General features: G+C 47.5%; 1 protein-coding gene and 1 pseudogene across 1 annotated transcript in view; one reads left to right on the top strand and one right to left on the bottom strand.

Moving 5' to 3' along the window:
- JAG1 (jagged canonical Notch ligand 1) overlaps nucleotides 1-17607 on the top strand; it is a 44394-nt gene extending 26787 nt beyond the window's left edge. Inside the window, exons 15-26 of the mRNA NM_001191178.3 lie at nucleotides 141-254; nucleotides 755-868; nucleotides 953-1066; nucleotides 1203-1319; nucleotides 10780-10807; nucleotides 11211-11296; nucleotides 12640-12753; nucleotides 13398-13507; nucleotides 13594-13827; nucleotides 14035-14166; nucleotides 14568-14718; nucleotides 15422-17607. Of these exons, the coding sequence (NP_001178107.1) occupies nucleotides 141-254; nucleotides 755-868; nucleotides 953-1066; nucleotides 1203-1319; nucleotides 10780-10807; nucleotides 11211-11296; nucleotides 12640-12753; nucleotides 13398-13507; nucleotides 13594-13827; nucleotides 14035-14166; nucleotides 14568-14718; nucleotides 15422-15879 (1772 nt within the window). The 3' untranslated portion in view covers nucleotides 15880-17607. The remainder of the gene's footprint in view (nucleotides 1-140; nucleotides 255-754; nucleotides 869-952; nucleotides 1067-1202; nucleotides 1320-10779; nucleotides 10808-11210; nucleotides 11297-12639; nucleotides 12754-13397; nucleotides 13508-13593; nucleotides 13828-14034; nucleotides 14167-14567; nucleotides 14719-15421) is intronic.
- On the bottom strand, nucleotides 4146-11211 carry LOC132346870 (reactive oxygen species modulator 1-like; annotated as a pseudogene).
- Nucleotides 17608-17703: the final 96 nt, after the last annotated feature.

Genomic DNA, 17703 nt, shown 5'->3' with positions numbered 1-17703 from the left:
TGCAGGACAGTCCTGATGGAGTTCAGCGTGGCGGTGTCGGGTGGCTCTTCTCGGGAGGAGCTTGAAACTCCTAGGAGAGCGCTGGCGGTGGCATCGCTGGTCCTGCACTCACCCAGGTTCTGTGTCCCCTCCTTCCCCAGACATTAACGACTGTGAGAGCAACCCCTGTAGAAACGGCGGCACCTGCATCGATGGCGTGAACTCCTACGCGTGCATTTGCAGCGGCGGCTGGGAGGGGGCCCACTGCGAGACCAGTGCGTCGGGCTCCCTGGGCATGGCCGCGCTGGGGCAGGGGGCAGAGGCAGCCCGGGATGGCCGCGCTGGGGCGGGGGGCAGAGGCAGCCCGGCAGGCCTTTCCTTTTAGTGAGAATTTCTGGAAGCAAGGCCCCAGCAGCTCCTGCCATGGGACAGGAGAGCCTATGTGCACTACTGTAGTGGTGCTCTGGCCAGCCCATGGGAGGGAGTGTCTGTGGAGATGCTTTGAGAATTAGCCCCCGGAATTAGCATGCTTGACATCCCAGCTTACAAAGAAAGGGGTCATCTTTTCTGCCTATCCTGAGTTGAACTTCCATGACTTGTCCCGGGCTCCTTATTCCTGGGAAAGGCTGACCCTGCTTAAGTCCCGGCTTGGCTGTGCTGGTTTTTGAACTGGGAGTGGAAAATGGGGTGAAGGTGGAGAGACGTGCCTCTTGCACGTTGTGGGGCATTGAAGGGCCTGGGAGTGGCTTCAGCTGGGTGTCTGCTCTCACTGCAGACATTAACGACTGCAGCCAGAACCCCTGCCACAACGGAGGCTCCTGTCGCGACCTGGTCAATGACTTTTACTGCGACTGTAAAAACGGGTGGAAAGGCAAGACGTGCCATTCACGTAAGTGGGGGCCGGCGGGGACCTTGGCCTGTGTCTGGGGGTGCAGGGAGGGCGGCCTGGGCTCACACCGATCTCCTCGTCCAGGTGACAGCCAGTGTGACGAGGCCACGTGCAATAACGGTGGCACCTGCTATGACGAGGGGGACGCTTTCAAGTGCATGTGCCCTGGAGGCTGGGAAGGCACGACCTGCAACATAGGTACGTTCTGCCCCTGCGGCTGTGGTGCACGCAGGGCATCCAAGTCCCTGGGACCGCTCTCCGGGGCCTGTGTTTTGTCCCTCGCGAGGTCTCTGGAGCCTCAGGGAGCATGGTCTTGTTTGCTCTTGTCTCGCAGCTCGGAACAGCAGTTGCCTGCCCAGCCCCTGCCACAACGGGGGTACCTGCGTGGTCAATGGCGAGTCCTTCACGTGTGTCTGCAAGGAAGGCTGGGAAGGGCCCATCTGCACACAGAGTGAGTGTCCCCCCAACCCCGAGCTCTGCGAGAGCCCATCCTGACCCCCGGGGGCTAGCGATGGAAACCAGAAGCGGAGCTGTGTGATGGCTCCGTGCACATCACCTGGGCCTTGATGGGAGGCAGCCCTGCCCCGGGCATGAGAAAGTCACCCACTGCTGGAGTCCAACTCCAGCAGCCAGGGATTCGACCTGAAGAGGTGAACGGTGTCAGTGAATGAGACAGCCTCTCAGTTTTCTTTGGACTGCCTGTTTATTTCAAGTTTAAGATTCTCGTTTATACTTTTACAAAAACATTAGGCCAGAGGTTTGACATTTTCAGTTTCCCCTCTCCCAGATTTATTATCTCCATAAATCATTGTTCTTCAGAGTTCCTGCTTCAGTGATTCTCTGGGAATCAGCCTTATCATATATTATCTACCTCCTCTAATGTGTCCTATAGTTAACATGTGATTACATTGTAACTCATGCTACATTCCTCAGTTTATTACTTATCTTCCTAAATCCTGTTTGTCCCTAACATCCTAAGCTCACTATCTCTTAAAAAGGCTTCTAGCTATAGTGTCTCTAAAAATTCCTAACTTCTATAAGCTATAGTAAAATATGCTAACTTTACAACATTCCTTAAATCTTTAACTTCTAAGTGTTCTAATTATTTCTAAGCCCTACATTCAGTAAACTTCTTTGCCATAAACATTCTCCTCACAAATAGGCTTCAGATAGCAATCCCTCCCATGTCCTCAAGCTGCGGCCTATGTGCTCATCCTGGAACACTCTTTTGTAACTCTTTGAACAAATGTCAATGATTAACTTTATGAATTATTTTCTGAGCACAGCTGCAGAAGGCTTTGTGCCTTCTCATACTCCTTTCAAGAACAATAAGCACCTTAATATTCCTTTTCAGTCAACTCAGCCAAGGAGAGGAAAAGACAAGTCAGAATTACAAGGCCTAACTCCTTAATCCCAGGTCTGTGCCTGCAGAATGAGGAGAGGGGGCTGGGGGCTGTGCCTCCATTTTGTCAGTAATGCCTAACACGGCTCCTGACATCTCCCCCTTTTCTATTTTTTAGAGCATAGGTATGAAACTCAGTAGATAGAGCAGAAACACTTTAGTTGAGTATTCTAAAAAGGCACAGGGCCATTACACAAATCAGAACTAACAGGCAAAAGCACATGGCCGCATTAATCATTATTGTAGAAAAGGATCCATGGGAAAGATACCCCTCCAGATTTTCAAAGAGGGAATTAGAAAGCCATTGAGAGGAAAAGTCAGACTCTGCCTGCTTCATATTCTGAATATCCTGATGTAACTTAGAAATATCAATACTAAAATATGAATGATTCCAGATGCCTAAAATATGATTCCTAATGCGTTCACAAGAGCACATGGACTCATTCACTTGTAGAGGGGTAATGCACATCCATTTAAATTCAGCATGGCACCTTAAAGACAATTTAATTTTTAAAATTGTAATTTCTTGCCCCATAAACAAAACTGCTTCTTCTAAAGCATTGACCTTATTTTCTATTTTCTTATCTATAATTTCCTGTATAGTAAGAGCTATGGAGACATTTTTGGACAGCTGATTGACAAACGAGGCCGTATGCACTTCTTTTGACAGGGCAACAGCAGAAACCGTAACTGATGCAATTATGGCAATCAAGGCAGTTATTCCCACAACCAGAGCTGCAATGAATCTCTTAGATCGAGAAATTAAGCCATTAAGTTCATATAAAACTTTCAGTGCATAATCATCAAACGATTGTCCCTCTAATTTTACAGGGACCATCAAATACGGTGGTTGCTTTACAATCATCACAACCTTATAATTGTAATCATTCCCATCAACACAATTTGATATAAAACAATTCACACATATAACATTGTAAACAGTTTCTCCTTCAGAAACTTCCAAATCACTCTGATTTCTGGCCAACAAAAAGGCATAGGGAGAATGTACACAGGCCCGTACAATGTATCTTTGTTCATTTAAAGGTCTATGTAAAGTCACAGGTGCCATGGCAGCCAGTCCTTTCCATAACTCAGGCTGCATGGGACCCGTCCCATTGAAGCTCACTAAAGGAGGAACCCATCCATCAGCATGCCACCTAGTAATTACTAAAGCCATAGGGAGAAATGAATTATTCCATGTGGACCTATAAGGTTCTACATAAATCAAGCCCCATCGTTGATTAGAAAGATAGGGGCACCCCCATTCGGTCAGAAAATGTCCGGTGGCAGCAATGGGAATAGATAACTTTATGGCGTACATGCATTCTTTCCAATGAGGAAAGCCATAAATTCTGCTTATGCTTTCCCAAGCCTGTAGTCCTTGTTCATCAGAGTCCGAAGTGGGGACTGCACAACTCGGATAGTCCTTTAAATGAGGGGCTGCCTTTTTTAAGGCATCAAATAGTCTTTCTTGCACCCCCTGGCATCAGCAGCTGTAAAGACCAAAAGTCTCTCTTGCCATCACTTCTCAGAGAATCAGTAAGCATGCCTTTCAGGGAAGTGCTAACGCATCCATTCAAAACTGGAGCTGCTCCTTGTAGAGAGGAAGGTATGGACACGCCTGAAAAATCGAAGGGAGTGCTGACCACTGTTTTAACATTATTAGGATAGATGGAAGCCCGCCCAAAAGAGTTCAGTTCAGTTCAGTTGCTCAGTCATGTCCGACTCTTTGTGACCCCATGAATCGCAGCATGCCAGGCCTCCCTGTCCATCACCAACTCCTGGAGTTCACTGAGACTCAAGTCCATCAAGTCAGTGATGCCATCCAGCCATCTCATCCTCTGTCGTCCCCTTCTCCTCCTGCCCCCAATCCCTCCCAGCATCAGAGTCTTTTCCAATGAGTCAACTCATCGCATGAGGTGGCCAAAGTACTGGAGTTTCAGCTTTAGCATCATTCCTTCCAAAGAAATCTCAGGGCTGATCTCCTTCAGAATGGACTGGTTGGATCTCCTTGCAGTCCAAGGGACTCTCAAGAGTCTTCTCCAACACCACAGTTCAAAAGCATCAATTCTTCGGTGCTCAGCCTTCTTCACAGTCCAACTCTCACATCCATACATGACCACAGGAAAAACCATAGCCTTGACTAGATGGACCTTTGTTGGCAAAGTAATGTCTCTGCTTTTCAATATGCCATCTAGGTTGGTCATAACTTTCCTTCCAAGGAGTAAGTGTCTTTTAATTTCATGGCTGCAGTCACTATCTGTAGTGATTTTGGAGCCCCCAAAAATAATGTCTGCCACTGTTTCCCCATCTATTTCCCATGAAGTGATGGGACCAGATGCCATGATCTTTGTTTTCTGAATGTTGAGTTTTAAGCCTACTTTTTCACTCTCCTCTTTCACCTTCATCAAGAGGCTTTTTAGTTCCTCTTCACTTTCTGCCATAAGGTTGGTGTCATCTGCATATCTGAGGTTATTGATATTTCTCCCGGCAATCTTGATTCCAGTTTGTGCTTCTTCCAGCCCAGCATTTCTCATGATGTACTCTGCATATAACAAGCAGGGTGACAATATATAGCCTTGACATACTCTTGACATACTCATGACAGATTTGGAACCAGTCTGTTGTCCAGCTCTAACTGTTGCTTCCTGACCTGCATATAGGTTTCTCAAGAGGCAGATCAAGTGGTCTGGTATTCCCATCTCTTTCAAAATTTTCCACAGTTGATTGTGATCCACACAGTCAAAGGCTTTGGCATAGTCAATAAAGCAGAAATAGATGTTTTTCTGGAACTCTCTTGCTTTTTCCATGATCCAGCGGATGTTGGCAATTTGGTCTCTGGTTCCTCTGCCTTTTCTAAAACCAGCTTGAACAACTGGAAGTCCATGGGTCACGTATTGCTGAAGCCTGGCTTGGAGAATTTTGAGCATGACTTTACTAGCGTGTGAGATGAGTGCAATTGTGCGGTAGTTTGAGCATTCTTTGGCATTACCTTTCTTTGGGATTGGAATGAAAACTGACCTTTTCCAGTCCTGTGGCCACTGCTGAGTTTTCCAAATTTGCTGGCATATTGAGTGCAGCACTTTCACAGCATCATCTCTCAGGATTTGGAATAGCTCAACTGGAATTCCATCACCTCCACTAGCTTTGTTCATAGTGATGCTTTCTAAGGCCTGCTTGACTTCACATTCCAGGATGTCTGGCTCTAGGTCAGCGATCACACCATCGTGATTATCTGGGTCATGAAGATCTTTTTTGTACAGTTCTTCTGTGTATTCTTGCCACCTCTTCTTAATGTCTTCTGCTTCTGTTAGGACCATGCCATTTCTGTCCTTTATCAAGCCTGTCTTTTCATGAAATGTTCCCTTGGTATCTCTAATTTTCTTGAAGAGATCTCTATTCTTTCCCATTCTGTTGTTTTCCTCTATTTCTTTGCATTGATCTCTGAGGAAGGCTTTCTTATCTCTTCTTGCTATTCTTTGGAACTCTGCATTCATATGTTTATATCTTTCCTTTTCTCCTTTGCTTTTCGCTTCTCTTCTTTTCACAGCTATTTGTAAGGCCTCCCCAGACAGCCATTTTGCTTTTTTGCATTTCTTTTTCGTGGGGATGGTCTTGATCCCTGTCTCCTGTACAATGTCACAAACCTTAGTCCATAGTTCATCAGGCACTCTTATCTATCAGATCTAATCCCTTAAATCTATTTCTCACTTCCACTGTATAATCATAAGGGATTTGATTTAGGTCATACCTGAATGGTCTAGTGGTTTTCCCTACTTTCTTCAATTTAAGTGAATTTGGCAATAAGGAGTTCATGGTCTGAGCCACAGTCAGCTCCTGGTCTTGTTTTTGCTGACCGTATAGAGCTTCTTCATCTTTGGCTGCAAAGAATATAATCAGTCTGATTTTGGTGTTGACCATCTGGTGATGTCCATGTGTAGAGTCTTCTCTTGTGTTGTTGGAAGAGGGTGTTTGCTATGACCAGTACATTTTCTTGGCAAAACTTGGCAAAAAGAAGAGTATCATTAACAAAAACACGAATGGGCTCATTCATCCAATCAACAGGCTGGAAAGAAGATGGATTAGGCAAATAGGCCCAATGTACCTTTTCTTCACTGGAGGGCCTCGGCTGACAAGCCAACACAGCAAGCATAGCCACAAACATTATCGTAGGAGTAGCCTCATATCTCCCCCTTTCTATTAACTCTTCAGCCTACTGAGCGAGATGTTTTAGCTGGCTCCAAGTTGGTACCGTTCTGGAGGTGGTTGTTTAAGTACGATGACAGCGACGAGGTGGGGCAGAATAGGGTTGAGCTCGAGCAGCATGTCTCTCCTGAAGCGCCAGGTGCCTGAAGTGATGCACTAGCCGTGAAGCCTCAGGCGAAGGGTCACTGGCCCTTTGGCATTTCCTTGGCTCCCTCAGGTCTGGACCCGACGAGCTTCTGGTCTCCCCATCTTTCCTCGGTCCCGGAATCCAGGACCCCAGGGATTTTAGTAACCTCAGGGGTCCAAACAGGAGAAGTGGAATCCTGTGGAAACACACAAGCATACCCTCTCCCACAAGTTAGCAGTATATCTGGCCCTTTCCACTCTCCTGTAAGGACGTCTTTTCACTTAACCAGAGGCCTAGTCGTAGCCCCTTCAGGAGTCCAGTATCTCATCATTGCAGTCTGCTCCTGTGTGTCCACATTTAAATGATTAATTACAAAGTATGATGTAAAACATGATGTGGAGAGGAATATTTAAATTCTCCCTGTCTCCATTTAGCTATCTGACTTTTTAAAGTCTGGTGCGTCCTTTCCACTATGGCTTGGCCTTGGGGATTATAAGGTATTCCTGTTGAATGTACTATGGATAATTGTTGACAAAATCTCTTAAAAGCAGCAGAAGTATAAACTGGGGCATTATCTGTTTTTATTTGTTCGGGGAGTCCTATTTGGGAAAAGCATTGAAACAGGTGCTGAATTATATCTCTTGTTGCTTCACCTGATCTACCAGAGGCTGTAATAACATGAGAAAAGTATCCAGGGTAACATGCACAAAGAACAGTTTTCCAAAGGCCGGGATATGAGTTACGTCCATTTGCCAGAGAGCATTAGGCCTAAGGCCTCGGGGATTTACTCCTAATGGTGGCGATGGATTAAATATTGGGCAATTTGGACATGACTATTTGTCTAGCTGTTTCCCTAGAGATATGAAATTCATACCTTAAACCAGCTGCATTTTGATGATGAATTTTGTGAGAATTTTTGGCCTTGTCAATCTTTTCATGTAAGTTTAAAGCAATTACTTTAGTTAATGCATCTGCCAAAGCATTTCCTTCATGCAAAGGGCCAGGTAAGCTGGAATGGGCTCTACTATGTCCCACAAAATATTTCTTATCTCTATACTTAATCTCCTTCTGTAAATCAAATAACAAGGAGAAGATGGTAGTTTTATTTTCTGGAATATTAGCAGTCTCAATATGAGGAAATAACCCTACAATATATCGGGAGTCAGTCGGAAGATTGAAGGTGTGGTCTCTTAAATGTTGAAAAGCCCAAATAACCACCCTCAACTCAGCTCTCTGGGCCAATGTCTCTTCAGTTACCTGAACATGGGATTTTCCATCAATAATTATGACTGCTTTACCATTAGAGGAACCATCTATGATAACTAAAATTGCCCTTCCAAAGGTTGAATAGAAAATTTCTTCAGAAAAATCACTGGATGTGCTTTCAAAAAATGCAGTAGGGGGCTTGAGGGCAAATGAAACAAAATTTGACCTCTGAAATCTTATCAGGGCAACTTGTCAATCATCACTGTTTTGTAAAAGAAATTGCAGTTGATCCTTATTGAATGAAATCACTATATTTGCTACTTCTTTTCCAAAAAGTTCCACACTTCTTTTTCTACCTTTTATAATTAATTGTGCCACCAAGCTGGGATAAGATAAAACTATTTTTCTTGGGGTCACTGGTAGATGGAGCCATTCCAATGGGCCTTCTTGCCACAAGCATCCTGTAGGTGTATGCTCTGTGGCGAGAATAATTAAACCCCATCCTCTGGTAATATTAATCCTAATCAACTGATCATTTAAAGCCTCATCCACTTTAATAAGAGCCCACTCTGCCTCACTAGTCAACTTTCTCTTAGAACTGGGATTAGGATCGCTTTTTAAGCAAACAAACAAAGGCTTTAAATCTGCAGTAGTCAGTTTTAAATGTGGCCATATCCAATTCATATCCCCTAATAATTTTTGGAAATCATTTAAAGTTAGTAAACAATCTCTCCGCAGCTGCAAAGGGGCATGACTCATGGTATGGGTATTTAATACCCTCCCTAAATAAGAAAAAGGAGGATTTACTTGTATCTTATCTGGAGCTATCTTTAAACCCCATCTTTCCAAGGCCTCAATCAATTCAGATAAAATTTGTTGTAACAAGGTTCTGTCCTTATGAGCTGCCAAAATATCATCCATATAATGTATCAAATATAGATCTTTATACTTTCCTCTAGCATTTTGCACAGCTTGGCCTACAAATTTCTGACACAAGATGAGCCTATTTTTCATTCCCTTTAGCTGAAGTGAGACTGAAAGCAAACCCTTTGCAATCCTGAACAGCCAGGGGGATGGTAATGAAAGAATTCTGTAGGTCTATAACTATCACATTATACTGGAAAGGCACAGCCACTGGGGAAGGGAGGCCCGGCTGGAGGGCCCCTATGTCTTCCATAGTTGCGTTTATAGCCCTCAAATCTTGTAACAATCTCCATTTTCCTGATTTTTTCTTAATAACAAAAATAGGAGTATTCCAAGGGCTATTAGAAGGCTCTGTATGGCTGGCTGTCAGTTGTTCCATAACTAAATCCTCAGCTGCCTATAGCTTTTCAGCTGTTAAGGGCCATTGTTCCACCTATACCGGATTATCAGATTTCCAGGTAATAGGGTCGGCAGCAAGAGCAAGAGCCTCTAGGGTAAATTTGAATATCCCAGACCTTCTCTATCCTTGTTAGGAACCGCCTCTAATGGAGAAACAATTTTCTGCTGATCTTTAACAAGCCCCTTATCAAGATTATACCTCATTTGCAGCATTTGATTAGTAACATTTTCATCTGGGCTATATAAAAGCATTCCCACCTGAGATAATATATCTCTCCCCCATAAAGAAAAAGGTAGTGAAGGAACCACATATGAACAAAAGTGCCTTGTGCCCCCTTCTCATCTGACCATGTCAAAATTTGTGAGCTCTTAGCAACCGAGGGCACTGACCGTATTCCTACAAAGCTGGCACTGGTTAAGCATGTTGGCCAGGACGAGGGCCAGTCTTTTCCAGCAATGCAAGAGACGTCTGCTCCAGTATCTAACAGCCCTGACATTTTATTTCCTTGAATTAAAAGATCTTTTAAAAGCCTAGAAGCTGTAATTTCCTGCACCCAAAAACCTAGATCGCTGGATCCAAATCCTCTGGGGCCCCTAGCTTGAGAAGTCCTATCTGATAATAAGGTAAAAGCAAAAGCTGTGCTATTCTTTGACCTTTATTAATTTGCATAGTTTTAGTAGGCGGCGAGATCAAAACTTTAATTTCCCCAGTATAATCAGAATCTACTACACCAGGCACCACCGAAATCCCTTAAAGGGAAAGCGAGCCACGCCCCAGCACAAGTCCTACAACGCCCTCAGGTAGGGGGCCAGCCACTCCCGTTGGAATCGGAGTAACCGGCACGTCAGGGGTTAATATTGTTTCGTTGGTGGAACTGAGGTCCAGTCCTGCGCTACCTGAGGTTGATTGGCACGGCTTGTTGTCCCTACTTGGCAGGACATTGCTGGCAAAAATGCCCCATTTGGCCACAAGAGAAACATTTTTTATTTGTAGAATCGTTTCCATTATGATTAATCTTTCTTTCTTTTTCCGAATACTCAAAGACTTGCTTTATTATAGTACACATGGGATGGAACTGACGGGAGGGGGTGGATGTTGTGTGCAACCACTGCCCTGATTAGCATTGGATGCCCATCCGATGGCCATGAATTTGCCAAAGGTGCCACTGCTCTGCATCGTGGTTTTTCCAATGCCGCCCATCAGCTCCCGACCCCGCATTCCCATCCTGAGACAGGAAAAGGTGCCGAAGAGCGCCCCTGCCGCTGTGCCCACGGTGCAACGCATCACGAAGCCCATCTTCACGCGGTCAAAGCAGCTTGGCTAGGACTGTCCATAGGGACCCACGGCCACCGGCATCTCGCTTGTGGGCTTTGATGGTGGCTTGCTTCCCGGCCCTGGTCTGACCAAGAACCATTCTCACAGCCCCCTGCCCACCCCTCCCAGGGCCTCTTCCTGTGTATGAGTGTCCCATGGTGACTGCAGCAGTGTGATATGGGCCTGGTTCCAACTGAGCAGGGGTCTTAAGCTCCTGCTGGCGTTAATGACAGCCTTATCATTTGGGTATCGTGGAAATCACGGGTGTTTTCACTTAGGGCTAAGAAGGCTTCTCTGTTAAGTTTTTAAATTTTTTTTTTTTTACTTTGCAGACACCAACGACTGCAGTCCTCATCCCTGGTAAGCATGGTGCCCTATTATGCAGGCACTTGTTGGCTGTGACAGGTGTGGGCCTCCTATATAAAATCCAGCTTCTGATTCAGGAGAGCTGGGGGTTGCTGCAGATTCCTTCTTTCCAACAAGCTCCCAGGCAGTGCCCATCACTCCAGTCCGTGGGCCACACTTCAGTCAGATGGTGTCCACGTTTAGAGCAGTGATGCTCAGACTTGGAGGGTTTAGTGCCTGGGACGCAACCGGAGCTCCTGCAACGAGGAACTGTGAATTGGACGCTCTGGGGGTGGGACCCAGGCACTGGTGCGTGTGGGCAGGGCTGAGAGCTGCCCATCATAACCGGTGTGGGGCCACCTTTGGCGGGGGAGTGGCAGACAGGGAGGTGGTAACCAAGTGGCCTTTGCTCTCGTAGTTACAACAGCGGCACGTGCGTGGATGGTGAGAACTGGTACCGCTGTGAATGCGCCCCTGGCTTCGCTGGGCCCGACTGCAGAATAAGTAAGGACCACCTCTGACTGCTGTCTCCCCACCCCTTAGTCTAAAAGTTCTCATCTCTAAAACAGTTATGGCCATGGTTCTGAGTAGCCTTGACAATTAGTCTCCTGCTTCCAGCTGGGAGTAAGATGCCCCTGGCTGGACTCTCCCTGGGGTGCACAGCCACCCTCACTCCTGGGGAGAGCTCGGCCACAGCAACTGATGGTTAATCTACTCTGAGGCTATAAGAAAAGTGTGCTTCTCCTGTGGTAGCATGAAGCGATGGGCAAGGATGCATAGCCTCAGACCTCAGCCACAGGAAGGGCTGAGGCTGTGGTTTCCAAGGCTTGATCAGGCCCCACTGAAATGATTCAGACAAAATGAGGTCAGGAAATCCAGTTTTTTAGGAAGTTTACAGTTTATTCTGAGCCTTTTCCCTACTTTTTTACATGCCCTTTCTTTTGCCAAAAAAAGTTATAGATCAGTTGTGCTTCTTTGTGTATGTTCTTATCCCTCAATAATTGTTTAAACTTTTAAACTGGTCCTCCTTGAGTCCCCAAGTCTGAATCTTTAAGAACTACTGGGTGGGGGAAAGAAAAGTGAAAGTGAAGTCACTCACTTGTGACCAACTCTTTGTGACCCCATGGACTGTAGCTCACCAGGCCCCTCCATCCATGGGATTCTCCAGGCAGGAATACTGGAGTGGGTTGCCATTGCCTTCTCCAGGGGGTCTTCCCAACTCAGGATCTTCCCAGGTCTTCCTGACTCAGGAATTGAACCCGGGTATCCTGCACTTCTGGCAGACTCTACCGACTGAGCCACCAGGGGCTCCACTGGGTGGGGGACTTTGTGTCTATTTCATGTTTCTGAATCAAGGATTGGCAGATGATGGTCTGGGGGCCGAATCTGACCCACTGCCTGTTTTTGTAAATACAGTTTTATTGACCCACAGCCACACTCTTGTTTATGTACTGTCAAGGGTTGCTTTCATGCTGCAAGAATTGAGCAGCTGTGACAAGAGACCACATGGCCCACAAAGCCTAAGATACTTGCTAGCTGACCCTTTTCAAGATCTTTGCTGGCCATTGTTCTCTAAATTACACTATCAGAGAAAAGGAGCATTTAATTAAAAATTGCTGTTTCCCCGAATGAGAAATTCTAAGCTGTTAGAAGTCAGGCTAGTGGTAACCCTTGGGTGGCAGTGACCGGAGACTTTGGCAGTATGATGATCATTTCTTCATTTGGGTGCTGGTCACATGATGAAAATGCACTCAGCCTATACTTAGGCCTGCAGATCCTGTCTGTGTATTTTATCAGAAAAGCATTGGTGCCTCCCATTGGAGCCTAAATTTGACCATTTCTCCTAGACATCAACGAGTGCCAGTCTTCACCTTGTGCTTTCGGGGCGACCTGCGTGGATGAGATCAATGGTTACCGCTGTATCTGCCCCCCAGGGCACAGTGGTGCCAAATGCCAGGAAGGTATGTGGGCCAGGTCCCGCTGCCGTGGGTCCCCTGGGCTGAGCAGGCATTGCAGCCACCTTTTTGACTGTTTGTGTGAGGACATCATGCTCAGGGAGAGAACACAGAGGGCACATCTGCTGGAGACCCTCAGGACCGGGAAACCTGAGGGTCCTTTGAAAGTAGAGTCACTTAGTTTTAGCCAGCTTTTGTCACCATTATGCTCTGTAACAACCCTCCCCATCCTCTGTGCCTACAGCAGGCAGTTGTGATGCTCGTGGGCACACAGGGCAAGCAGAGTGCTGGATGCCTCACGCTGGGCACCCAGTTCTGTTCTGTGTGCCACCCCACCCTTTTTGGACCAGCACTACCCAGGGTGTGTCCTTTTCCTGGCACATGGCAGGCTCTCGAGGGGCCGAGCTCACTCCCAGGGGGAGACTCCGCTCACTCCCGTCCCTGGACGCTGCACTGACCATAGCTGGTCGCGTGGCCAGGTGCAGGGCCCGCTGGGGGGTGGCCAAGAATGCCTGCCCGCTGGGAGCAGCTGCGTTGTCACAGGGCAGAGGGCGACGGGCATCAGCATCTCCTGCTGGGCAGGGAGTGAAGAATCAGGAGGACGGTCCACAGAAAGGGCAGCTCCTGCCACTCACAGGTCTCTGTCTCAGTTTCAGGGAGGTCGTGCGTCACTATGGGGAGCGTGATACCCGACGGGGCCAAGTGGGACGCCGACTGCAACGCCTGCCAGTGCCTGGATGGGAGGGTGGCCTGCTCCAAGGTAGGCACAGCCTGGCCACCCTTGTCCTGGGGCCATGCGGGCCGCTGCCGGGTGCCTCCTGAGCTGCACTCCTTCTGTCTCTGCAGGTGTGGTGTGGCCCCCGCCCTTGCTCACTGCACAGAGGGCACAGCGAGTGCCCCAGCGGGCAGAGCTGCGTGCCCATCCTGGACACCCAGTGCTTTGTGCGCCCCTGCACTGGGGTGGGCGAGTGCCGGTCATCAAGCCTCCAGCCCGTGAAGACCAAGTGTGCGTCCGACCCCTACTACCAGGACAACTGTGCCAACATCACGTTCACCTTCAACAAGGAGATGATGTCGCCGGTATGGAACACTTCTGGCTGGCTCTGGAGGGTGGGGTGTGTCCACTTGCCCTAAAGCAGAGACATCATGAGCTCGGATCTCTTCCTTAGCCTGGATTCTTGTCCTTCACCAAAGCTCGGCTTGCACGCAGCCTCCCTTTCAAGTAAACAGCAGTCTTTTTTCATTCCTCTCCCTTACACACCTGTGGATTTTAAAATATCATTCTAGGGTCTCACCACGGAGCATATTTGCAGCGAACTGCGAAATTTGAATATTTTGAAGAATGTTTCTGCCGAATATTCGATTTACATAGCTTGCGAGCCTTCCCCTTCTGCAAACAATGAAATACACGTGGCCATTGTGAGTATGAGACCCATTCACACCGAGTCGTTTCACTGGAAGTAGCCCAGAAAGCTCACTTAGCTGGTATCCAGATGAACAGATACATGGAAGGAGAGCTTGACGTACATGTGTGTTAGGAGCTCAGTCGTATGCAACTCTTTGCAACCCCATGGACCATAGCGCACCAGGCTCCTCTGTCCATAGGATTTCCTAGGCAGTAATAGTGGAGTGGGTTGCCATTCCCTTCTCTAGGAGATCTTCGCAGCCCAGAAATTCCCAGCTGGGTCCTCCAGCACTGTAGACAGATTCTTTACCGTCTGAGCCGCCAGGGAATAGCATACATGTATGGTCAAATAATTTTGAGTAAAAGTGACTGGTGAGTGTCCCTGACCCCCTGGGTCTGATGCTTCCTTTTCCAGTCTGCTGAAGACATCCGGGATGATGGAAACCCTATCAAGGAGATCACCGACAAAATCATAAATCTTGTCAGTAAACGTGACGGGAACAGCTCGCTGATTGCTGCCGTTGCGGAAGTAAGAGTTCAGAGGCGTCCTCTGAAGAGCAGAACAGGTAGGTGGTGGGGTCGGGGTCCCTTTCTGTGGGGACCGTCCTGTCCAGCTGATCAATAAGACCAGCACAACCTACATCCAGGAAAACCCCCAGGCGGGAAGTTACCTGCCGGTTCCCTGTTCAAGGACCCCCATTTTTAACTAGCAAGAAGACAGAGGCTGGCTGACATGACTGGATCCCATGACTGTGGGCAGAGGTGGCCTGACTTGTCCCCTGCCTGCGGGCTGTCTCTGGCTGTCAGGCACCGCCCTGGCAGAGTGTTGCCGTACCCTGAGTATGTGTCTTCGTGGAGCCTGCTTGTGCTCTGGGGTTGGGAAACAGTCCATCCTAAGCACAGCTTTGATGAATGGCTCAGTGGCCCTGCAGGGCAGCCGGAGTCCCCCGGGGATCCCTGGAGCATCACTGTGCTATAGCTGGCAAGGGACCCCCGGGGGCGTTGGAGCCATGCATCCCAGGGCCCTCTTTCTGAAGATTCTGAGAACCACTCATCTCATGAGCTGTCTCAGTAGCCGGACTCCCCACCCCTGGCCCAGACGCCCCTCCCCACACGGAGGTGGGCACCCGTATGGGCTGCCGTTTGGCCCGGTCTCTCTGGGGAGGCCAGCAGGGTCTCTGAGGACGCTGGGAGGGACGGTACGGGTGGGGAAAGGGCTGGGGCTGCGGTGTGGTTCACCGGGCTCCCCGCTGCCGCCCTGCCGTGCAGATTTCCTGGTGCCGCTGCTGAGCTCGGTGCTGACCGTGGCCTGGGTCTGCTGCCTGGTGACCGCCTTCTACTGGTGCGTGCGCAAGCGCCGGAAGCCGGGCAGCCACGCGCGCGCCGCTTCTGAGGATAACACCACCAACAACGTGCGCGAGCAGCTGAACCAGATTAAGAACCCCATCGAGAAGCATGGGGCCAACACGGTCCCCGTCAAGGACTACGAGAGCAAGAACTCCAAAATGTCCAAAATAAGGACACACAACTCGGAGGTGGAGGAGGACGACATGGACAAGCACCAGCAGAAGGCGCGCTTCGCCAAGCAGGCCACGTACACGCTGGTCGACCGAGAGGAGAAGCCCGCCCATGGCACGCCGGCCAAACACCCCAACTGGACAAACAAACAGGACAACAGAGACCTGGAGAGCGCGCAGAGCCTGAACCGCATGGAGTACATCGTATAGCAGACGGGCGGGCGCTGTCCAGGGGCTCCCGGGGCTCCCGCTCCCGCAGCCGCCCTGTCTGTCGTGTTCCGGCCCCGCGCTGTCCTGGATGTAGAGTCGCGTGTTAATTTAAGTTCTGACAAGCTGGCTTACACTGGCAGTGGTAGTCTCCGTGGTTGGCTGGGTGGCACCGCACCGCGCAGCTATGCAAACACCGGGCCCCCCGCCCCCGCCTGCCTGCACCTCCGGATCAGGCTCCCAGGAGTACGCCCAGCTTCCATTTCTGCCAGATGTCCCGATGGTGATGCAGTCTTAGGATCATAGTTTTTATTTATATTTATTGACTCTTGAGTTGTTTTTGTATATTGGTTTTATGATGACGTCCAAGTAGTTCTGTATTTGAAAAGTGCCTTTGCAGCTCAGAACCACAGCAACTATCACAAATGAGTTTATTATTTATTTTTTTTTTATTGTATTTTGTTGTTGTTGGGGGAGGGGGGACTTTGATGTCAGCAGTTGCTGGTAAAATGAAGAATTTAAAGAGGAAAAATGTGTCAAAAGTAGAATTTTGTATAGTTATGTAAATAATTCTTTTTTTTATTAATCACTGTGTATATTTGATTTATTAACTTAATAATCAAGAGCCTTAAGACATCATTCCTTTTTATTTATATGTACGTGTTTAGAATTGAAGGTTTTTGATAGCGTTATAAGCGTATGGCTTTATTTTTTTGAACCTATTTTCTTATTATGTGTTGCCTATAAGCCAAAATTAAGGTGTTTGAAAATAGTTTAAGACAATAGGGTGGGCCTTTTGTGCCTGGAATACTGGTGGAATTTTTTTTTTTTTTTTTTTCCGTACGACGTCAGATATTTAAAACCCCGACTGAGAGGCAGTTTGAGAATTAGTCTAGAACAGGTTTTTTTTTTTTTTTTTTTTAAGACTTGAAGAGAGACAGGCAGATGATCTGCTGCCTAGCAGTTTAAGGGAACAAGGTGAGCTATGACTAAACATAGCCAAAATGTTGAGTGGTTGAAGATCAATAAAAATATCAAATTAATTGTGTGAAGTTGGAAGCACACCAATCTTATTTTGTAAATTCTGATTTCTTTTCACCATTCGTTATGTAAGACTGATTTGATTTTTTTATCTACTGCATTTAGGGAGTATTCTAATAAGCTAGTTGAATACTTGAACCATAAAATGTCCAGTAAGATCACTGTTTAGATTTGCCATAGAGTCCATTGCCTGCCTTAAGTGAGGAAATCAAAACGCTATGATGAAGTTTAAGTTCAAAAAGGCTTATTCAAAACTGATTTTGTTCACCATTGAGACCATGAAGATCCTTTGTATTGTCCTCTTAGTGTTATACGAACATAAACATGCATCTTGGTGTTGTTCCTGGCAATACATTTTGAAAAGTCATATTTATTAAATTTTTTGTACGAAAACATGGACCAGTGTGGCCTCTTCTGAGCTTACGTAGTTTTGCCCAGCTGTGCCTCTGCCGCTGGCCTGGGTCTGTCTGGTGACCGGGATGAGAGAAGCAGGCTGTACTCCTCGGGGACCCAGAGCAAGAACGGCAAGCCTTTTCAGCCATCACCTTCATCTTAAGTTCTTGAAACCCCTCCCAGAGAGGCTGCTGTGAAGCTGGAGCTGTGAGAGCCCCATCTTCGGGGTCTTGATGCCCTTGTTATTCAACAGCGAGTGTGAATACTGCTTGAATAAACACCACTGGATTAATGGCCTGCAGTGTGGATGTGAATTGTTTTGAGCAACTTTGGGGCGATACCCACCTTAGAGGGTTTTAAATAGCTTGGAATCGGTGCTGAGGGATTAGGAGG

The sequence above is a fragment of the Bos taurus genome, chromosome 13, assembly GCF_002263795.3.
Source record: "Bos taurus isolate L1 Dominette 01449 registration number 42190680 breed Hereford chromosome 13, ARS-UCD2.0, whole genome shotgun sequence".
NCBI classification, from domain to species: Eukaryota; Metazoa; Chordata; class Mammalia; order Artiodactyla; family Bovidae; genus Bos; species Bos taurus.
This window is presented reverse-complemented; position numbering and strand designations above follow the sequence as displayed.